Source organism: Xyrauchen texanus, chromosome 6 (genome assembly GCF_025860055.1).
Source record: "Xyrauchen texanus isolate HMW12.3.18 chromosome 6, RBS_HiC_50CHRs, whole genome shotgun sequence".
Lineage (NCBI taxonomy): Eukaryota > Metazoa > Chordata > Actinopteri > Cypriniformes > Catostomidae > Xyrauchen > Xyrauchen texanus.
The window spans coordinates 16,814,995-16,839,561 of NC_068281.1; the positions used below are offsets into that span (position 1 = coordinate 16,814,995).

General features: G+C 39.8%; 1 protein-coding gene across 7 annotated transcripts in view; it reads right to left on the reverse strand.

Moving 5' to 3' along the window:
* rasal2 (RAS protein activator like 2) overlaps positions 1-24,567 on the reverse strand; it is a 150,474-nt gene that overhangs the window by 60,591 nt on the left and 65,316 nt on the right. For 5 of the 7 annotated variants that reach the window (XM_052128706.1, XM_052128703.1, XM_052128705.1 and 2 more), the window contains exons 2-3: positions 22,877-23,004; positions 22,084-22,210 (exon numbers count right to left, since the gene is read on the reverse strand). The exons of 1 other annotated variant lie outside the window; for it this stretch is intronic. In XM_052128706.1, the coding sequence (XP_051984666.1) occupies positions 22,084-22,210; positions 22,877-23,004 (255 nt within the window). Of the gene's footprint in view, positions 1-17,111; positions 17,251-22,083; positions 22,211-22,876; positions 23,005-24,567 lie in introns of those variants that run through there. One more of the 7 variants, XM_052128708.1, reaches the window with a different exon arrangement.

The window sequence follows — 24,567 nt, forward strand, 5'->3', positions numbered from 1 at the left end:
CTGGCCCAGTCAAGTTCTGTGCAGTCTGTCTGACAAACCCAAGTCTAACAGAAAATCACAATGCTACGCTCACACAGTCAAGTGTTTGGGATTAGCAACTGTATTTACCAACAAGTGTCCTGTACATAAAACAGCTTGTGATAGCCTTGAGTAATGCCTACATACCATGGTGTATAAAGACTTTGTATTGCACATTTAAGGATTTTTTTCTCCAAAACTATTTCTTTAAAACTATTTATCCTCTCAGATACGCAGCCAAAAACTCTCCCTTCCTGATTTTTTTTTCTCCACCCAAACACTAAACTTCTTGCTCTTGCACATTTGTTTTCATAATTTCTAGTGATGCTCCGATTGATCGGCCGCCGATCATGATCGGCCGATGATCATGATCGGCCGATATTGGCTTTAAATAGCTCAATCGGCAACCCCCAAAAGCGCCGATCAAAAAAGCCGATCACGTGATGTAAATAACTCGCGAAACTTTTCTGCATGTGGCGCGCGCAGGAACACAATAGCAGAGCAGAGCTGGCTAGACAGCAGCAAAATGACTTCTCCTTCTCCCGTCTGGAGGTTTTTCAAAGTGTCAGACAAAGACATAAAATTAGCCATATGCAATACATGTCGTGCTGAAATCCCTCGAGGTGGTATACACCAACGGCATTTTAATACAACCAACATGATTAGGCATCTTCGAACACGCCATACAACAGCTGAATATGCAGAGTATGAGAGACTAAACCAGCCGACGCAAACACCCCCATCCCTCAATCAGCCGACTGTGAGTGATGCCTTTAAACGACGTGAACCATACAGCCGGGATAGTAAGAGATGGAAAGACATCACGTCCAGTATCATGGAATTCATTTGCCTCGACGAACAACCTCTATCCGTTGTGGAGGATAAAGGGTTCCGTCGCCTGCTAACCTGCCTTGATCCACGATACGACCCCCCAGGCATGAAATATCTAACTGATGTGTGTCTCCCCGCGTTGTACAAATCCGTGCACACACACATTGACAAGCTTCTGAATGATAGCGTACATATTAGCTTCACAAGCGATATATGGAGTGCAGACGCCTGTCCAATGTCCCTGCTAAGCTTAACAGCGCACTTTATTGACTCAAACTTCAAAAGACACAACATTGTGCTACACTGTCAGGATTTCACGGGGTCACATTCTGCGGAGACTTTGGTGAACGCATTTAGCGGCATGTTTCAGTCATGGGGGATCCAAAAAGAGAAAATCAACGCAATTCTAACCGACAACGCCAAAAACATGCAGAAAGCAATGAGAGACGCAGATTTCCCTGGCCTGCCGTGTATGGCACACACTCTCCAGCTTGCTGTGCATGAGGGGGTATTGTCCCAGCGAAGTATTTTGGATATCACAGCCTCAGGGAGACGCATAGTTGGGCACTTTAAACATTCGCCGTTGTCTTACAGCCGGCTGGAAAATGTACAAAAGCAACTCGGCCAGCCTATTAAAAAACTTCGCCAGGATGTGTCCACTCAATGGAACAGTACATTGTACATGCTCCAGAGTCTATTAGAGCAGAAATTGGCGCTTGCAGCATATGCTGTAGAATACGAATTGCCATGCACGTTTACAATTCACCAGTGGAAATTAATCGAAAATATGATCTCCATCCTTGCCCCGTTTGAAGAGCTGACACAACAAATCAGCTCCTCAACTGCGGATGTGATTCCGTGTATAAGAGCTCTCACCCGACTCTTGGAGAAGACGGAGTCTGACCATGGCATGAAAACATCAAAAACAGTGCTACTGGAAGCTGTCAGAAGACGATTTGCTGACATTGATACACAGAAGCTATATGCAATTGCGACTATCCTAGATCCAAGGTAAGAGAAACTTATCACTTATCATTAGTCTTCCGTCTTTCAGTCTCAGGCCAACTACCTCTTTGTTTAAAATACGTAATTATGCTTTTCTTATGCCTTATTTGAAGGGATCAAATATATTATTAAATTAATATAGTAGACTTGCTAGGCTTTAGTAATCTAAAATATTTTTAAACTATGTAATATTTTTTGTCATAGTTGGAAATACTATCGAGTAGGCCTATTTCATGTTTTGAGATGTAACCTGTAGGCCTATGCATTGCTCATATTGACCGTTTAACCGTTAACCTAAATTTTTTTGACCGATTAATAGCCTTTTTTTTGCTGCATGGTTAAAAAAACTATATGGCTATGCCTATATTTGTTAACTCAATGTGGCGCATCGATATGCAACTATAGCCTATAGACATATTTCAAAAAAATAAATAAATCCGGTTTTCAGCTGAAAACTGATTCAGTGTTTTCTTTTTGTCGTCATAATTTAATTGTTTAAGTTAAAACTATATTTATTTTAGGCCTATTTTATGTTTTTTATTTATTATATTCAGTTTTTCTCTGTTGACACTGTCAGCAATGCTGCAGGTGTGTGAACATTTTATATGAATCCAGATTCTGTTGTTGATCTGTTTGCACGTTAAACCCGTGATTTTTTTTATTTATTTTTTACGGGTCACAGACACTCGTAAATTAAATTTTGTCTGTTGAAAATTAACCGAAATGAGCATTCTGACACAAATGGATGTGTGCATGGCATGTCACTCTAATTGATTTTACATAGTTTTCAATTTTTACATCTATTTCATTTCAGGTACAAAGACAGATACTTTCCAGAGGCACTCAAACCAACTGTGCATGATCTGTTTCGGGAAGCCGTTGGAGCCCATTGCAGCACTGAACTGCCAAGCAGCGTGGAGGTGCCCGTTTCCAGCAGGTCAACAGACAAAAGCCCACCAGCTTGCTCTTTACAGGCAATGTTTGCTGAACTGATGGAGGAGGATACAGGACAAACTGATGAGGAAATCACAATAGTCTCGCAGATCAACCAATATCTAGCAGAGCCCGTAATGTCACACAGTGGACATCCACTTGCTTATTGGCAGGCTGAATAAAGGCCGTTTAGCAGCACTTGCACAGGCAGCAAGAGCATATCTTTGTTCACCGTGCACAAGTGTGGATAGTGAGCGACTATTTAGCACGGCTGCAAACGTTATTGATGACAAAAGAAACCGTCTGACATCAAAAAATGCAGAGATGCTCATAGTCATCAAGAGAAACTTGCCTTTAGTTTATGATTGAGACCTGAATGATTTTGTCCTTTGTGAGGCCAAGCAAGTTTTTGTTTGAAACATTTTGTGGCCAATTGTTTAATTTTATTACATTAAAAAACACTACATTTTACAAGTAGCCTGGGCCTAAATGTGACCTCATCCTATCCCAAGTTCATGTGGGTTGGTAACTATCTGCTTGGCCTCCTTTTGTTTCTCTGCCTTGTTATTTATGAAGGATGGCATTGGCTTACAGTAGCTAATCTAGCTATACATTATTTTATTTTTTGGATCTGATGTAGTTAGTTCCTCAACTACATCCATTGTAGTCTGCCTGACCCCTCTTTGTTTTGAAAAATGTTACTCTGCCTTATTTGGAAATGATGGCATACAGTAGCCTTATGTTATCTTGTTTTCTAACTACAATCAAATAAACATTGGTGGTTCTTTAAGATTTTCTTGACTCTAGCATATTTCTACTGATAAAAGATTCCCATTCCCCTGCCATTCTGTGATCGGCAGTGATCGGCAATCAGCAGATCATGATTTTGGTGATCGGTAATCGGCCCCAAAAATGCTGATCGGAGCATCACTAATAATTTCATAATTGAGATTGACAACAGAATAGCTAATGAAGCAAACACCTAATGCCACATGTATGTAAATGTCAACAGTTCTGTTCATACAGCAAATATCAACAATGTCAACCAGAGTCACTTCGGTTATAGGATTTCTTTGCTTGTAGATCTCTTTCAAAACCTAACCGTGCATTAATATAACCATAATTAATCACTCAAAATACGACTAATAAATGTATTCTGTCGCTCTGTGGTTTCATGATAGGTTCAGACACTGAAGCGATATTTAAAATACCGCTGGGGACCATAACGATATTTGTAAAGAATTGCAACTTGTTAGGGGTAGTTCACAAAGGATCTGTTCTTGCATTCAAAAAAGTAAGACCCAACATAGGGGAATAGGTATGCTTTTAAAAGTTGAACTTTAAAAAAATTCACACAGCATCATAAAAATTTGCCGTGGTGCAAGACGCCAACAAGCAGAAAGGCGCCTCACAATTATCAAAGATTTCCACCTCCTAGCATGTTTACATAGCAATTTAAAATAAAAATGAAAATTTTAAAATGTATCTTGAGTGAACATCCCCTTTGGCTATATCTTTGCTCCCCTTTTCTTTTTCTTACTATTAAATCGAGATTGTTTCTGGGTTAGACTTGCACTTCTTAGAAGCTGCTCTGCAAAAACATCGAGTTTTCTCTTTTTCTCCTCCTCTGCAGTACAGCTAAGCTTTAAAGACTGCCTGTTGTCTCATCCACTCCAGCTCCTTGGACAAGGGCAAGCAAACATTACACACACTCTCTGTTAAGTTGCTGTGGCTTATGTGAGCGATCTGCAGTGCCGAACTTGACATATAGCAGCAATCCCTCTGACTAAGCATTGCTGTACTTGTTCTGTACTTATAAATGACAAGCAGACATTAAGAATAATAGAACACCACCATTCGTCGCCCTTGAACACACACAGATAAGTTATAAAGCACCAAATAGCTTTTAACAATGTATTCAGTGGCATTTCAATCAATATAGACTTTTTAAATTACTCTCTACAGTCTTGGAGAGGGTTGATAACTTAATCAAATAAGCTAATCTAATATAATGCAGCTAAGAGCAAGAGAGAAAGACAGAGTACCTCTATCACAGCTGTTGCCCATCACCTGCTGAATAAATGGACCTGGTCACCATCGGATTGGCTGGAGAGTGACCATCATCCCTCTTCCAATGAGCAGAGGCAATTTCCCTTTAATTGTACAATTCCGCTGCACTAATAAACTGTAGCCCCTTCATTGTCCTTCTCCTGCTGTGGTTCATTGCCACATCTTACTCTCTCTCTCTCTCTCTCTCTCTCACTCTCTGTACAAGCTCTCCAGCCCTCTATCCTTTACTTCTCCCCCTCTTTCTCTCTGGGTCTATCTAAAAACACTGTAATGTTCTCTGCTAAACCTACTTCCTTTTCTCTCTATTGCTATCTCTCGGCAGCAATCCTAGTCCTCAATTTATCAGCTTCTGCTCTTCTCTTTTTTGGCACACCACCGGAATAAATTTGACCGCATTTACCCAATCAATTGTTGTAACCTCACTCCTCTGTTCCTTTCAGCAGAACTGCAAGCACTTCCCATCTCTCTCTCTCTCTCTCTCTCTCTCTCGCTCTCTCCCCTCTTCAACGCATCTGATCTGTCTGCTTGCTGCAGCTTTACATACAGGAGCGTGTGCAAGCCCACAATAGGAAAAATTAAGGAACACACTTCTCCTCAAGACTTTTGTTTTGGTACTTCATGTGGGACACGACTCTGGGGGCATTGGCTCATTTGAATGCAGATAACTTGTGTGAGGTGTTTTAGAGGTCGGTAAAAAATAGAGAAGAAACAATTGTGTATCCGATTACAGTAGACATATGGGTCAGTCAGTGTGTGTGTAACGTTTGGAAGGAAGTCATGAGAGCTGGATCTAGATCTAGAAGCAGTGGAAGGAGGATACTTAGGAGGCGAAGACGTGGCAGGCTCGAGGGGCTAAGCCGTAGAAGGCAGAGCCATGGCAGGCTCGATGGGCAAAGCCATGGAAGGCGGAATCGTGGGAGGCTTAAGGGACAAAGCTGTGGTAGGTGGAGCCGTGGGCTTGAGACAAAGAGTTCAAGATGACTGGGAAACGACCTCCGTGGTCTCGAACATGGGAAGAGACTCGGCAATGACATCTGTAGTCGTAGGCATGGGCAGAGTCTCGGGAATGACCTCTTGAGGGGTGAAGCCGTAGAAGGAGGGGCGAAGCCGTAGAAGGCTAAGACGTGGCAGGCTCGAGGGCGAAGCCACAGAAGGCAGAGCCATGGCAGGCTCAAGGTGCGAAGCCATGGAAGGCAGAGCCGTGCAAGGCTTAAGGGGCAAAGCAGTGGTAGGTGGAGCCGTGGGCTTGAGACAAAGAGTCCTGGATGACTGGGAAACGACCTCCATGGTCTCGAACATGGGAAGAGACTCAGGAATGACATCTGTAGTCGTGGGCATGGGCAGAATCTCGGGAACGGCCTCTGTGGTCGTTAACATGGGCAGAGATTCGGGGACGACCTCTGTGGTCGTGCACACTGGCAGAGACTTGGGAACGAACGCTGTGGTCGTGGCCATGGGCAGAGACTCGGGAACGACCTCTGTGATCATGAACACTGGCAGAGACTCTGGGATGACCTCTGTGGTAGTGAGCATGGGCAGAGACTCGGGAATGACCTCTGTGATCGTGAACACTAGCAGAGACTCAGGGACGACAACTGTAGTCGTGGGCAGAGACTCAGGAACAACCTCTGTGGTCGTGAACACTGGCAGAGACTTGGGAACGACCTCTGTGGTCGTGGGCATGTGCAGAGACTCGGGAACGACCTCTGTGGTCGTGGGCATGTGCAGAGACTCGGGAACAACCTCTGTGGTCGTGGGCAGGGGCAGAGACTCGGGACCAACCTCTGTGGTTGTGGGCAGGGGCAGAGACTCGGGAACAACCTCTGTGGTCGTGAACACTGGCAGAGACTCGGGAAGCACCTCTGTGGTCATGGGCAAGACTTGAGGGTAGAAACCTTTCTTCTTCTCCTCCTACTCCTCCTCCTCCTCCGGACAGCCAAAGTTGGCAATGCTGGCTCTGGGACGGATGAGACTTCCAGCTCGTTGGCCGTGGAGCAGAGCGTGGAATGCTCGGAAGCTGAGATCGGGATTGAGAGAGGGGGAACCTCTGAAGCGAGAGTTTCTAATATTAACTTCACGTATTCCTCCCACGTGTAATCTCTGGTCTCCATCAATTCCCTCCATTGGCGAGCTGTGAGTTTGATCTGGTACATGGATTTCAGGGTGGAATCATCAAAACCTGTGTGCCAGGCTATGGTGCTGAAGAAGTGGGAGTATTCCCGATTGATAAGTCCACCCGCTCAGTTGCACGAAGTATGACGCTAGATCCATTTTGTGGTGAGTTGTTCTGTAATGTTTGGGAGGAAGTCACGAGAACTGGATCTTGTCGGCTGCCATATCACCCTGCGGCTATTGCCTGGTTGCCCACTAAAGCTAAGCAGGGTTGAGCCTGGCCAGTACCTGGATGGGAGACATCCTGGGGAAAACCAAGGTTGCTGCTGGAAGAGGTATTAGGGAGGCCAGCAGGGGGTGCTCACCCTATGGTCTGTGTGGGTCCTAGTATAGTGGGGCACAGTATAGTGACGGGGACACTATACTGTAAAAAAGCACTGTCTTTTGGATGGGACGTTAAACTGAGGTCTTGACTCTCTGTGGTCATTAAAAATCCCTAGGGCACTTTCTCGTAAAGAGTAGGGGTTTAACCCTGGTGTCCTAGCCAAATTCCCCCATTGGCCCCTATCTATCATGGCCTCCTAATAATCTCCATCCCTGAATTGGCTACATCACTCTACCATCTCCTCTCCACCAATAGCGGGTGTGTGGTGGGTGTTCTGGCGCACTATGGCTGCTGTCGCATCATCCAGGTGGATGCTGCACACTGGTGGTGGTTGAGGAGATTCCCCCTATACTATGTAAAGCGCTTTGAGTTTGAGAAAAGCGCTATATAAATGTAAGTTGTTGTTGTTAGATGTGGCAAGAAGTTTAATAAAGAATACAAGCAAAGTAGAGGTGTGAATCTTCACTGGCCTCACAATTCGATTCCGATTCAGAGGGTAACGATTCGATTATAAAATTATTCGATGCATCTTGTCCTTCAATACCTTTCTTTTTTCAGTTTCTTCAAAAAAAAAATATTTTTTTTAAATCAGAAAGAGTCACATTACATAAAAATAATTAAATGAAAACATCACCAACATCTCCATTGCCTCGTCATTATTTTCTTCTGGGTTTTCCCGCATTGTGTGTAAATCAGTGCAATTATGGGTGTGAGCTCATCTTTCATGTTGTTTGTTGGCTTGCTATCATGAATAAACTCTCCCGTTGCTATGTGCGTGGGTTTGTGAAAGAATTTTAGGATCGTAGTTTAATTCGGGCACAAATGGTCATGTGTTTGATACAGCTGGTCAGCAAACAGTCTTGTTTGTGCACTTGACTTAAGTGTAGGCCTATGCACTTAACTCACATCTTTGTATCCACATCTGTCTTTGGCACGCACCACTGCTCTTCCTTGATTTAAACTAAACTCAGAATCTATTTTGATTCTTTTCGAGAATCGAGTATTGAGTATGAATCGCGATGCATCGCTGAAATTATTTTTTCCAACAGTTCTAAAGCAAAGTATAAAATAACTCTGTAAACACAGGAACAAGGCAGAACTTGGAACTAGAAACAAAACAAATGAAACATACACAACAGGAACTGGTACATAAGAACAGGGGAGAAACACAACTCAAAAAGACTGGGTAGATATCAGGGGCATTATATACACAGGGGTAAATGGCGACATGAAACAAAGGTGAGAAAAATAGGGAACAGCTGGCAGAGGTGAGGGCAGTGAATTATGGGAAATGTAGTCCGGGGGAAACAATAGTGTATCATGACAGTTTGTTAGAGCTATTAGCTGGATGTGACCTACTGAAATAAAAGAGGCAGAACTGTGAACAAGAACATATGCAGGAATTTTGCTGATTGTGAACAATGCATTAATAACCTTATGGGAGGTACAGTGGAGGACTTCAGTTGCTGTTTAAGCATGTCCTTAAAAATGCATCACATATCATGGCATCCTACACGTTGACAAATTAAAAAACAAATGCAACTGGAAATGGAATCATTTAAAGGATCTAAAGATGGACACAGTTGAAAATATCAACTGTGTCCGTGTTAGAGGTCGACCGATTAATCGGCCGATTTTTGGCATTTTTTAAAATAATCGGCATCGGCCAATATCCAAGTATATCAAGCCAGTTATTAGGCAGGCGCATCTGTGGGCAGCCTAGTGTTGTTGTGGAACACGTGCTCAACGCACGCTGCCCCAAGAGTCATTTTTCCAGCAGAGTGAGCAGACCTCATCCAGTCTCATCAAGGAAGGAGCTAAGTTCCTTGGAGAAAACGGTAAGGATTAAATTTGTATAACTCCTTTATATTTAATTAAAAACTTTTGATATGTTACTGCCAACTTCAAGAAAAACCGCGACAAACGCGATAGGCGACATGACGTTCGGCTACTTTTGATATTTTGCAATTACAGACAGTGAATCTGACACTTTTATTTGTTCTGTTTGTGTGTCTTATATTTGAGAGGGTTGTCACTCAATGCAGAGAAATAAGTAATAAAAAAGATGCCAACGCACTATAGGCTATTGAAGGACTGGCTTTGGTAAGCTCGGACGTTATCGGTTCTGCTGTCGGTACTGGAGAAATTAAGAAAATACATTTATTATTGCTATAAAGAGAAAGTTATTTTATCTCGCCAGCCATTTCTATGTATAATAATTTGAAACCATTTGTCTGTGATGCAATTTAGCTATTTGCAGTCAGAGAGAGAGAGAGAGAGAGAGAGAGAGATCTCTCTCACGCGGTGCCACAGCGAGCACAACATGAGCCCTGCTTAATGAGTGACAGAACTAAACATTCAAACGTAGCCTGGTTACACTTTAGATCTGTGTTATTAGTCTGATTTTATTTTAGATTTCGCCTTCCAAAGATTATAAAAAGAATATTTATACATAAGCCGCATTATGTCTAGCACAAATTCCTTCCCTTCACAGCGGTGCACTGACATTTCTCCCTAAAACTCAAACTTAACGTCAGAATCAGCACGATCGGTGATTGTTGTAAAATGCAGTCTAGCTACTGTTGCTAAATAAATAATAAAAAGAGCGCAAGAGATACCGTTCCCAAGGCGGCGCACACTCCGAAACAGACCGCAACAAGACAAGCAAAGTATAGGGGTACAAAGTATAGAAACCCAAACTACTTTGGGTTTCATGTGATCAACTATACACAAAAATATGTCAAAATGACCGGCTTGGAGATTCACTTAAACACAGTTTATGTCTTAAATGGACGTAGTTATGGAAATAGTTGGGAGAAAATATGCTGCATCAGGAGTCTATTAGATCTGCACTCGGTCTTAAAGGGGAAGCAGTCTAATCAGCATGCTGATGACTGAGCCATTACTGCGAATCAAACAACAAAAGGCAAAGAGAAAATCACTTACAGCTCTTGAATGAATAACTTCTGCATTAATAAGCATTAATCTATCTATGATAAACTATGCAGTGTTATTTTACAATTGATTACTTTATTAGATTTCTTTTTAGACCTCACCTGAACAGTAATGTTAGTAGACCTTCCTGAAATTAAATCACTATGCCTATATAACGTTTATCTTTGTGTAACTGTTTATCTTTTGTTTATCTTTGTTTAATATATATATATATATATATATATATATATATGTAACAAAAAGAACCGTTAAGAATACCGTTAAAGTACCGGATCGATAAGCAGTATCGGTAAGATAGTAATACCATTAAAACCTTAACGATACCCATCCCTAGTTATGCCTGTGCTTCTCTTGGATGCTCTGAATATTGGATTACGTGTCTGGATTGCCCCTTAATTAAAGCTGCATTTGGATCTCAACCTTCCTGTCTCGGAGCAGTTCGTAACACCTGCTTTGTTTATTTAATATATTTGTTATACATTATTTATACAATATGTTTTTACATTATTCATTTTTGATTTAAGTGTACAAGTGCAGATTGGTCAAGTGTTCAATAAATGTATTTGTTGAGAAATTTTGTCTATCTTAAGTAATTATTTGTGTAACATTATATCTTTCGAATAAAAGGTTCAAATAAGAGGTTAAAAACCAAGCACATATCGGCCAAATATCGGCCAAAATAAATCGGCAGCATTTATCGGGCATCGGCCGACCCGGATTTCAAAAGATCGTCATCGGCCTGAAAAAACCCATATCGGTCGACCTCTAGTCCATGTAAGTTTAAATATGGCACATGAAAACCTGTCGCTCCTGGTTTGACATCAATTATGCAAAACACCATTGGCTGTCGCAAATCTTGTAACCAATTGGGTTAGTTTGAATTTGCAGAGGCGCAAATGAGAGTTGAGTGCTACCGCAGAGGTACAAAGTTGGGGTGGGTGATATACCGAAGCAAAAATGTATATTGCGAGATTCCAGAATGTTTGGACAATAACGATATACATGATGATATGCACATTTTTATGGTTAGAGATTAAAATGTAAAAAAAAAATTATGAAAGTTTTTATTAAAAATTTTAAACGATGCCCAAAGTAATGGTAGACGTGTTATCTCCATGACTGTGACAGAACAGATGACATCAGCAATAATAACTACGCCCACACTAATGTGTTTTCGTTTGAAAATGCCATCTTTGCGTTGTAGTGTGGACTGGACGAGACATTGGAAAACTATAACGTATTTGTTGTCATGTGACGCAGTCATGTGATCCATTCAATCCAAAACAATCAAAATGGCGGCCCGTGTTGTAGAGGCAATATTATGTCTGATACCCACTTTGATAGCATTGCATGAAACATTTAAAAACAAATGCATCTAAATTAATGTGGGTGTAGCCTTAATGGAGGCTCATTTTCATGCCATGAAAGATGCAGCTTTTAATGGTTGACACATTTCTACTGGTAATATTGATTTAACTGGAATCTCCCCTAACTAGAATAATTACATTTTATATATTTATTATTATTTACTAAATTTTTAAAACACTGACAAATAGGAAAGAGTTTTAAAGTTTTGGGGGTGAACTATTCCTTTAATAACATGCTTAAACTCAAACAAAAACCCTGCCGAATAAGTGCTCTTGGCCTGTTAACTCTGCCACCATATACCTGTTGGGATCTCTTTACTTTCAGTGTTTGTAGGTCAAAAATACCTATTGGAAAAGGTGGTGATGAGAGGGAATAAATGATGACAGAATTTATTTTTGGTTGAACTTTCCCAAAGAACGACTAACTCAGGACAAAAGGCTGTACACATTTTTTTAACTATGAGCGAGCAAAAAAACAAATCAAAACAAAAACAAACCAGCTATTTTCTCAGTGACTACACTTTCATTTGGTTTCCTTAAATACAGTTATTACATCACACCTAGAAATATTCCTGTCTCTCATTCCTAGCTGTTAGCCCATCCATCTCTTCTTAATGTGCAGCCTAGTAAACCAAGGTTGGACTGTCCCTGACTATCCTATGTCCCCTGGCGTCGGAGTCGACAGGTCTCCCTGTCAGCCCCTTTGTGAGGCCAGCACAGCGTCTCTCTTTCTCTCTTCCCCTTCAGGCTATGACTGCCGCTGAAAATTGACTTCCTGCATTGATTTGGCCCAGCCCTTCTTTGGATAAATACAGTACTAGTGGAGATAACAGAGGGGTTCAAATGAACACAGCCAGACCTCAAACAAGGTCGGGCTGTAATTAAAAGTGATGCGAGCGCTCTGGAGTTGTACAGTAGGAGGATGGATGGGTGGGGGATGGGGGAGAATGGGTTGTCCCAATTTAGTGCAACACCACTGTATAAGGATTTATTGCCTGCTGAAACAATTAATCAATCTGTGGTAAAATGTCATTTGGAAGGTGTAAATGAATCAATACCAATTTACCTTAAGATAAAAATGTTAAACCAATGATTTTGCACATGGTGCCTTTTTAGTGCCACTCTGCCAGCAATATAATTGCACTTACATTACCCAAGATTCTCTGTGCAAATGAAAAGAGCTTCATTAAATGTATTGATATATTAATGCATTGTAGGGGAGATATAATTCACAGGAAAACTAGATTTTTTACACTTTCTGAAGAAAACATAAGTGTTGCTGGTTCGTGCAAAACTTGCTGCCACAGTTTTATGGATGGTTGCCAGGAAGTTGCTATGAGGTGGCGTAGGTGCTCTGAGTGGTTTTTGGCATGTTGATATGCAGTTGGTAGGGCATTCTGGGTGGTTGCTAACTGGCCCAAGTCAAAAGAGTCCATCTCAAAGACTCTATGTCATTGAGATCCCTAGATATAGCTCAGGTCCCTCCTTTCAGTCCAAGTTTGGAAGTATGGAATCTTTTGTGCCCATTTTATCGCCCACCAATCGCCACTATAAACTTCCACATACCACTATATTTTGTGCAAAGTGTGTGTGACACAAGATTTGTCATCAGCACAGTGTGGACAGTGTGGACTGTCTGCATCTATGCGCATCGTCTTCTCATGCGCCTGACATTAACTGTACTAAAGCATACAGGGCATCCGGAATGCGGTGCAATACTTATGTACATGTAATTTTTTTAATTTTTTATTTTAACAAACAAAATGTCGAAAAAGTGAAGCGCTGTACTTTCCGGACGCACTGTATCTAGAATCAGAGATAATTTAGCAGAAACGTGCCACTTTTATATAAATGAATGGGACAAACGGGAATGCCCAGCGATCAACGGATTTAGAAATGTCCCACATTAAATGTAAAAGAGCCAAACACTTTTTAGATACAGGCATCACCTGTCAATCAACTTGAGAACACACATGCACAATAAAAACCACTTGACTTGACATTAGCTAGACAAGCTGGGAAAAGTGTGTTTTTTGGCGCAATCTGATGTAAAAAAGTACAATATATGATACCAGTGTAAGAAGCTGTAGTGTCATGCGGTGAGCGCTTCTATACAGGCTTGTGTCAAAAGAGTAAACTTTGAAAGGCTAGAGTGCCCAAACGTGCACAAAACGAAACTACATGTGAAAAAGATAAGACTAGACTAGCCTTTAGGTTAAGAGTTTTGTTCAAATCCCTAAGTATGATCAATAGAAGGAGCAGGCACCACTACAAGACTTTATTTACGCAAGCGCCATCTTTGAGTTTTAATGGCAATGGCAATGACAACGAAGCTGTGAAGGATAGACTTTGACTAATATTGCGCTAGCATAAATAAGGTTTATTATCCCAACATGACCACAGGAAGACCTCAGAGAAACCTTCTTCATAGGACTTTACCAATACTAAACCCCTGCCCTAAAATGCGTGGAATCAATGAAAAGGCTGTATCCTCAGGCTTCTTCATGACATCATAGCAATGATGATGATATCTGATATGAAATGTTCAGGCCAGTCATTAATAATTTATATTTAGTGGAACAGCATGGGCAACAGTGAAGCTGAGCAAGGCTCTATGTATTCGCCACATGCAGCAATTATCTGTACCATATTGCTTAGAAAGGGTAAGCTATGAGAAATCCTGCATAAAAAGCCACTGCAGTTCTAAACTGAAATCAGGGCTGGGCGATAGGACGATGTAATCAGATATCAAAGATGTCTTACAAAGATCCAGATGCTAATTGCAAACAGATGATGATCGCCAATATTGGGAAATGGCAAAACCATGGATCTGGGAAGTCGTCAAATGTATTAAACAGTGGCCAGGGTGTGAAACTAGTTCGCAAGTTCCAAATGCCAGCAGCAATATCCCCCTGTAGCTCAAGACTGGTTGCCCACTTAAGCTAATCATGGTTGAGCCTGGCTAGTCCCTGGATGGGAGACCTCCTGGGGAAAGCTAAGGTTGCTGCTGGAAGAGGTATTAGGGGGGCCAGCAGGGGGTGCTGCTCAACCTGCGGTCTGTGTGGGACAGGGATAGTGACAGGGACACAATACTGTAATAAGGCATCGCCCTTTGGATGAGATGTCAAACTGAGGTCCTGACTCTCTTTGGTCATTAAAAATCCCAGGGCACATCTTGTAAAGAATTGGGGTGTAACCCTGGGGTCCTGCCCAAATTCACACATTGGCCCTTCTCAATCATGACCTGCTAATAATCCCCATCAATTAATTGGCTCTATAACTCTACTCTCTCCTTTCCACCAATATCTGGTGTGTGGTGAGCTTACTGGTGCACTATGCCTGGATGCTGCCGTTGCATCATCCAGGTGGAATTCTGCATGTTCAACAAAAGTGAATAAATCATAAGACATGTTCACCATGAACCTAAAATGTAGTTTTTTTTTTATTTAGGCAGCATTAACTGTATTACCAAAATGCAATTCAAACACAAATTCGATAAGAACACATATTTGGCAGCATTATTTTGGGAACACAAGGGAATTTTGCCTTACATTTATAATTGTCATTAGTTCTTAATCTGTCAACATTAAGTTGTGCACTAGCATATACATAGATGGCCCCAATGCTAACATACATAGACTAAAAGCCAGAAAACTCCAATTTTGATTTCAAGGTTTTTGATTTGTTTTTTATGGCACTACAGCACCCCGCAGGATTCCAGAACTCTTTGCTGACTTAGTGTCAACCACTCTCTCTTGCCTTGTTCCAACGGTAAACATTTTCATTCAGACTGGTACACCTTCTTAAATACCACTGCTCTTGAGAATGCATTAACTAATCAAACAAGTGCAAACAGAAGCACAAAGAGTTATCTGTTCTCTTCACTTCTCGATGCCAAGACTTCTGGCACTATTTACCTTTCCATGTATCCGTTTTGCATGATTCCAAGTGTTGGGAATGTAGTGATGTCAAAGCACTGAGCTGTGAAACACGAGACTCGCAAAACATCCTTTCCACTCTTAAACTTAGAAGACAGGTGTGGCACACTATGTAAAAGTTGCAATGAAATGTAAATTAAAGTTTTGTTCTTTCTTCTTGAGTAAGTGTTCTTTATTCTTTATGTTTAGTTTATTGTGATTCAAAACATGGACAAATTAGCTTCTACTCACTTGTTTCACATTCATCTGTATTTGCCAAATGGCTCCTGCCTTGTACTAGCGTAAACCAATTCCCCACCCTACATTTGTTTTCTCGTTCGAAATGCCGTTTCACTCAGAAATACGTCACAATACAGTACTCCAATAAAGTCAGTCATAACTTCCGTTTCATGGCGACTTTAAGATCCTCACAAGCCACATATATATATATTTTTTTAAGACTAATCAACCCATTACAGAATCCATTGGGATCGTCCACCAAATCCTTGGGGAGTATAAATAATACATTTTCTTGAAAATGCATGCCATATTCTGCCTTTGTAATGCCTCAGTGGGCTTTCTCAGAAAACAATCCTTGTGTGCCCCCAAATTTTTCCAAATGTTATTCATGATCTCAGCTGTGTAATCTAGTCAGATCACTCACAGACAACACTCTGTAGTCAACGTGGACCAATGGCTTTAAGTACTGCCCAAAGCAATCATAGTAAAGAAAGAGTCTACTTCTTAATTACTACCTTATATGATACGCACATTTAAAAAAAAAAAAAGTTTATCATCAAGTTGTTGTCTATCTAAAATGGAAAGACCCTCCACACCTTAGAAAACCTCTAGAATGTAATAATTGATAGTTAAAATTCAGGGTGTTGTGTATAGGATTACTTTCATGGAGGCATCCCATTGCCTTTTAATAATCGGGACATTTAGCATAATAAGATTGATGACATTAAAGGTCAAATAAATAAAAAACAGCAGCAGTGGCAACCCTTAATGAAGGATGGAAGCGCAGTCAAGCGAAAGAACTGCTTTTTTCCGACATAAAAGGCAAGACGACAGCGAGGTACTGGTTGTAAATTAAATAGGACAAGGAAAGTTTACTTAAAAAAGAAAAAAAAAAAAAAAATATATATATATATATATATATATATATATATATATATATATATATATATATATATATATAACTCTGAAATATACGTGAAACAGCCGGTAACAGCAGCGGAGCAATTTCAACTGCTTTATGACATCTGTTGCTTTGATTAAAAAAATTAAAACCGCGGGAAGAAAAAAAAAAAACCGTCAATACATCAAAATGAGATTCTCGAATTCCAAGATCTATGACGAAATATCTTTAGTTGTGGATCAAATACACTGAGTCAACGTAATATTGCGCTTTACTCCTACAACTTATAAGTGCAGACCATTTACAACTTGCTGTCGTGTGGCTCCATCAGCGTTGAATATCATTTGATGCGTTTGAAAGTCATGAGGCAAACCTACCTATATAATCCATGTTGATATCGATCCCGCAATCTCTTATATTCACATCCCTCAGCGAAAAAAAAACCCAAAACAATTCCAGAGAAAAGAGGAGCTGAGCCGGTGTTTTAGCGAGTGAAGTCTCTCCAGTCAAACCCACTCTGCTTCTCTCACTCTGTTGTCTATTGGAAATAGCACAGCAATGGCTGTCCTATCCGAGAAACCTTTACTCCAGTGGTTATCAACCTTTTTGACTCCAAGGCCCCCACCCCCACCGTCCAAGACAATATTTTAAGGCTCCCTCGACCGATTCTATACATGTCTGATTAAAATTATTAATGTATCATTTTTATTCTAGAAGTTTCAGAAAGAGTCTTTTTATAATTTGTGGGCATACAGTCCATCTTAAAGTATTTTTTTTTTTTTTTTTTTATTAAGTTTGATTATTTTAATATTTCTTATTTTAAATTAATTTTATGTCATCTTGAGGCCCCCTTGGAAGTGTGCTGAGGCCCCCTAGTGGGTCCCGGCCCCCTGGTTGAGAACTGCTGCTTTACTCCATAGATGCAGATCCACCATGCACACTGTCTAGATCTCCAAATCGTCAACTACACAGGATATTTAAAAATTATTTAAATTATACTTCCCACGAAAAAACAAGCTATTCCACTTTTGAAATTCCTTAGTTTTAATAAGAATCAGCAAATAAGTGGATATTGCATTTATACTGTTAAACGACAAGAATACATATTATAAAAATTGTCTTATTTTACTCATTGCGTAACATTCAAGAATTTTCACCTGTTACATGCTTGAAAAAAAAAGAGACAGGATCCCTCATCGGAGTAGAACAATAGTGGAATGAATGAATGGGGAAAGTGAGTGAGCTCACATGATTTCAACTCATATATATGCCATTATTGTTTTTATTTTTATTTATAAATGTTTTCTCCCCTTTTCTCCTCAGTTTGGAATGCCCAATTCCCAATGCACTCTAAGTCCTCATGGTGACGTAGTGACTCACCTCATCCATCCGGGTGGCGGAGGACGAATCACAGTTGCCTTGGCGTCTGAGGCCGTCAATCCATGCATCTTATCACATGGCTTGTTGAGCGCGTTACCGCGGAGACATAGCGCATGTGGAGGCTTCACGCTGTTCTCCGCAGCATCCACACACAACTTACCACACGCCCCACCGAGAGCGAGAACCACACATTATAGGGACCACGAGGAGGTTACCCCATGTGACTCTACCTTCCCTAGCAACAGGGCCAATTTGGTTGCTTAGGGGACATTGCACTCAGCACGCCCTGGATTCGAACTCATGACTCCAGAGGTGGTAGTAAGCGTTTTTACTCACTGAGCTACCCAGGCCCCCCTGATTATATGCCATTATTAAACAACTGCATTATAGCTAAAGATGTAAATTAGCAAACAGATTTGCATTTCAAAAAATCAGAAAACAGTTTAGGCTATAGATTTTCATCTTCCTTAAGGAAATACCAACGTTTGCAAGCCACAAAAGAATAGACAAGTATAAAAGTAAATTATTTTAGGTTGCAGTGTAAATGTGATATAAATAATAATAATAAAAATAAAAGATGAAGTTAAATATATGTAAAAAAAAAAAAAAATACCATTTATAATTCAATTTGTAAATACGTGCAAGGAAGAATACCAATTGCAATTACATTTGCAAATATTATTTTTTTTATATATTTGAACACTATTGTTATCGGGTTAGATCTTGAACTGTAAAGTTTCTAACAATGTAAATGGTGAATTTTTCAATACACATGTTGTCTTGCAAGCATGGGCATAGATTCCAGGGGAGATAATAAAAACAAGGAAGTACAATGTTCCATGTTCCATGTTCCATGTTCAAGACAAATATACGCCCTTGCTTGCAAGCACAGTAATTAAACAGATCAACTGTGATAGGTAGCACTGCCAACTCAAAATACTTCAGTAAAATGTATTTTTATGAATTTATTACAATTATTTTACATGAATGGATGACACACGTTTATATGGTTTGGGTGGAAAAAAATTTTAAATTATTTTCTTACAATGGTGCAGAAGAACTTTATTCCCTTTTCCCAAAGAGCAAAGCATGTTATTTGAACATCAAAACACCAATAGTGTTCAGATGGCTTTATCTTGCCCTAAATATGCCAGAAAGTATTTTGATCTGCCTCTCCCACCTTGTGAATCTGAACCTGCTTCGTAGTACAGCTAGCCCCATGGCTCATCTCATGGAACTATTTTCATCATATTTCTTTGTTCAAATTAAACAGAAAAAAGAAGCTGTACTGAGACATCAGGGAAAATAAAGAGGAACGGTATTAGTAGATACTGCAAAGCTTAGTCATCCTCCTTACCCCCTACACTTATTAATAGCTAAATCAATTGGACATTTTATATGGTGCAATAATACAATGAGATGCATTTCATCCACCCAAAAGGTCTCCATTAAATGTAAACTGAGCCTTTTGATAACATACAGATAATTCTGTGTTTACTTCTTTACCTTTTGTTTTTATTTCAAACATTGCACAAGTTTTCTATTCTAAAGTCTTTCTATTGTTACAACGGTGGTAGTGTGCGAAGGAAAACAGACAAGCATGAACACATTCAGTACTATTTCACAGATATCTCTGATTGCTAATTGAGAGAAGTCAGAACCTCACTGCCTAGACAAGGCAGAAGCTTAATGACAACAAAAACATGTATGATTCACAGATTGAAACCATACAAATTCAAAACATTTGATCTAATTTTTTTATGTGTGAATCTTAAAGGTTCCTCCTCCTGTGCTGAATGGCCATAGAAATCCGAGTGAACATAGTGAACATTAGCATATAAATAACCCTCTTCTCTCACACTCTGAATCCACGCCGGTGCAATTTAGGAGCGTCTGCAGAATGAATGACTCTCTTAGTCACAGAGATTTGTGCATTTCTCTGAGTGCTGCCTTTTGCAACCGGCCCTGAACTGAAGTGTCCGCACCCCCGCACGCACTGGCACTGAACACAGGACAAGTCAGAGGGCAGCTTCAGTTATGACCCCCCGGGCCTGGGAGGCAATGCAACACTGTCTAGAGAGGGAAATCTAAACACACTGACTCACAACAGTGTGTTTTGTTCCACAGAAATACATTCTTTTATACTCCTTCTTGCTCAAGCACGTCTGGCCCACAGAGGCCGCATGTTCAAACATACCCAAACATACTGAAGTTACTCAAATATAACGAAGCTTCACGGAAGAAGTGAAAAAGAGAGGCCAAGATAATGAATGGGTGTGAAATTCTGGGAATATAACATTATAATGCATTGTTCCTAACCACATGTCCCAGTCCAACATGTCCCATTAAATTCCCCCTAATTAATCTGATTTCAATTTCACTTTGAAAACACTGGATGAGGAGAGTCTCTGTGCCAGCAGTGCAGAACGTTGGCCTCAATTTCCATTTACTTTCATTGCATCTTTTCCCTATACAATGAATGTGAATAGTGTTTGAGGCTAACATACCTGATGACATCTCCTTTTGTGTTCTATGGAAGTCATACGGGTTTGGAACAACATGGGTGAGAATATAGCGACAGAATTTCCATTTTTGAGTGCACTATCCCTTTAAGGAAGACAAAACATTACACTGAGGAAACAATGAAGTCTCCATGGTTATATGAAAGAATTATGCATTTCATTGTCTAGTACAACTGCCTTTTGTTTTCTAAAATATTCTGTATTTTGAGAATGTACTGTATGCATGCAGTATTTCACCCCAATCTGTTGTTTCTCTAAGCCCAGCCTGCGGCATTGGCTTTAAAATCCACTGCTTTATTATCCTGATCCTCCATGCTCATGGCAGATATTTCAGAGTAATGGGCCTTGTGATACAAATGCACCTAGTGACATGATTTTGTTCATGATTCACCTCGTGCTCAGCTAGCTAGCGCACTAATCCATATGCTAAGTTTTGCCATGTAAGTGTGCCGGTTTAACAACATCTTAAAGCTACAGTAAATACTAAAAGAGCACCACTTAAGCTCCTGGTGCTTCAGGGTTGAAAATCTACAGATAAAGCAAAAAGTCTCTGCTACAAGCAACCAAAGGGTATTGTTAATGTTTGAATCAGGGTTCCCACACCAGGTTTTGACCAATGATTGACTTTGACTTTTACAGTTGTTCATGATATATGTATTGTGAAATATTTTTATAGAGAAAGTACTTTTTTAATAGATTTTTCCAGTTGATCCATGATTCATGATTACTACATAAGGGTTTATAACAATAATAATAATAACAATGATATAATATTTACAAAATAAAAAATATATATTTTATTATTAATAACAGTAATTTGTAGCCAATTAAATATTTTTGTCTGTGGATATGTAGAAAAAAATACTCAGTATAGAAAATGGTGAATATAAATACTGAATATGGAACATTTTATTAATTTATCAGTTGTTCTTGATTACTACACAAGGGTTTTATAATAATAAAAAGCAATCCTAATAAATTAACATAATAAATTATAAATTCACAACATAACATAATAATCTTATAGCGGTAGAACTCACAAAGAGCAATTTCAAGCCCATAAAATATTTTTGGTCTGTGCTAGACAAAAATAAATAAATAATAAAAAATTGAAAAAAATAAATAAATAATTGAACTAGAAAAAAATTTGAAAAAAATATACTCATTGAAATGTTTTGAAAAAAATTGTGAATATCGACATTTATATTTACACATTATAGAAATCTTTCTCTTTTTTAAGATTTCATTTATTCCTATGACTTTTCCAGGTCCGGTAAATCAAAAATTTTTATCTGTTTATATGTTAAAATCCAGAGATATGTACAGGTTTTCCATGACAGTGGGAACCTTGTTGAAAATGTGTTAACAGGGACAATAACAGCTTGAAATATGTGTAATCCTTTTAATTTTGTTTAATGTCATTCTGAATGATCACACTGTCTCTTACCTATCATAGAGATGCCCTCTACTGGATACTCATGGAACTGTCCTTCAGAGGGCACACTGACTGTCCTTCTGAGGCTGCGGCCCTTTGACGAAGAGGCTGTGGGGCTTTCATGGACCTCAGATGGCATCTGGGAACAGGTCAGAGGTCGAAGGTCACTGGGTTGAGGTCATTGAGGTACAGATTCTGACAACAGGTTAGTCTCTTTTCATCTTGTGGCTAATAATTAACTAACAGTTTAAATTAATCTGAAAGCAACCTGTAAATCACACAACATTTTAATTCATTAATTTAATAGTTTACTCCCTTTCATAACCTGAAGGTGAAATTGGTTGCCCTGCACAGTGAGAGTGATGTGTTGGAACTCAATAGAGAAGGGGACAAATCATTAAAGGAATCGTTCGCACAAGTCATTTGCACCACTTTACGATGTGGTGCAAATTTGTCATTTTGTATCTTGACAGCCCTAGTCCTCATTCACTTTCATTATATAGAAAGAGTATATTCTTCAAAATATCCCCTTTCGTGCTCAATGGAAGAAAGTCATATAGGTTTGGAACAACAAGAGGATGTTGACAGAATGTATTCGTTTAAATGGAGCATAAAAAAGATCTAAAGCTGCAGGTCAATAAATTACTTCTAAATGCAAACACATTTAACTCTCAAAAGGGGAAATGCACAACAAAGCACAAACATCAGCATCGTGTCTTCCCCTCAACCATCCTTTTCTCTTCTTTATGATGGAGAGGAAAGAAGAAGAATGAGTGGATAAAGCATAGGGGAGGTGCGCTCTCACCTCTTCCTCTTTGTTGAGCAGGATGAGCTGGCTATCAGTCAGGATGCAGTACTTCCTCTCCCAAACACAGGGCTCTGTGAACGGCGACTGGCCACAGGAGAAGTGGTAGCTGGGCGGCCCCTTCACATCTGTACATAGGGGACAAAAAATGCACCTCATTGTAGACAGACACAGTATAGGTTCCCACAGAAGAGCACCTCCACAAAAGCAGGCTCTTTTCATTTCAGTGACAATATTCCTTAGACTAAAGAGACTTCAGCACTGAGCAAAAGTTTTGACTTTATTCTAAAACGTGAGATCATATATAACCCTTACTTGCAAAAATAAACAGAAGAGAACAAACGCCCCTCTCTTCTTCCTTTAATCACCAGCTTGCCACAAAAATAGATTTTAGACAACGAATGCTGTTCATAAGATAATAAGTCACACAAAGCTAATTTAAAGTAATTTCCACACCACTAGCAGGACCAAATGGAATTGCAAAACTGTTTCCAAAACAGTTTCCTCTGTCTTTCTTGTTTGGTCGAACAGGTAACCCCACCACCATTGGCAGAGAGCCAGAAAGCATCTACAAGTTTTCTAATTGGTTAACACATGTAGTCCGCTGTCAATTACTTTTTTGCTGTTTACAGCCTGTCACACAGACAAGATTTTTCAGAACACCAATTTCAGTTATATCTGTCCGGTCAAAAGGGACATTTTACAGTATAGAAGATATTGAAAACAACTTAAAGTTAACTTAAAAACAGTGCTTGCAACCCATTTTACTGCCGTAATGTAATGCATAGGCCACGCGTCTCTTCTGCGAGAAACAGCAGCGCATCCTTGCAGGAAATAAAGTTATCTATGGGGTCCTACCCCACATTTTTTCTTTAATAAGTTCGTAATAAGCTGAGGTTATTGCTGCTTCAAGGACAACATTGGGCAGTCACTTACAATTCATCAGCACACTTGGTTGTGATTGGTTAATGTTGTGTCTAAACTGTACATCTATATACTGTACACAGAATGGCAAAATGTCTGGCTGTTTATTCAGTCTTTATTTATTTTATTGATGTTACTTGCATGCAGACATATAAATTGTAGTGTACTATAAGTTTGGTTTGAATAATTTTGATTTGCTTTTGTGTCTCCAATAATCTCCTGATTATTTTTTTGTTGTATTGTACCCAGAGCTCAGCTTGATCCGTGCAGCAGAAATAGGCTCAACGCCGACACTATCCACTCACTGCCGTGCCTGGGACATTTCTGTAATGCTTCACCTCGCGACTCATGCTTGCAGTGTAAATGGTGTCAACTGTTAATAAAGTGCTGCTTACACCTCAGATGTCATCCCAGATGTGTATGACTTTCTTTCTTCTGCTACACTCAATCGGAGAACTTTAGAATTATTTCTCAGCTCTGCAGGCCCATACAATGTAAGTGAATGTGTGCCAAAATTTTGAAGCTCCAAAATCCACATAAGGGCAAAATAAAAGTACTCCAGACGACTCTGCTGGTTAAATCAAAAGTGATTTAATAGGTGTGGGTGAGAAACAGATCAATATTAAAGTCCTTTTTTAAACTATAAATTCTCCTCTCTGCTCAGTAAATTTCCACTTTCATTTTCTCCTTCTGTTTTTGGTGATTCACTTCCTTCGTGCATATCGCCCCCTAATGGGCAGGGAGGAGACTTTATAACAAAAAATGAC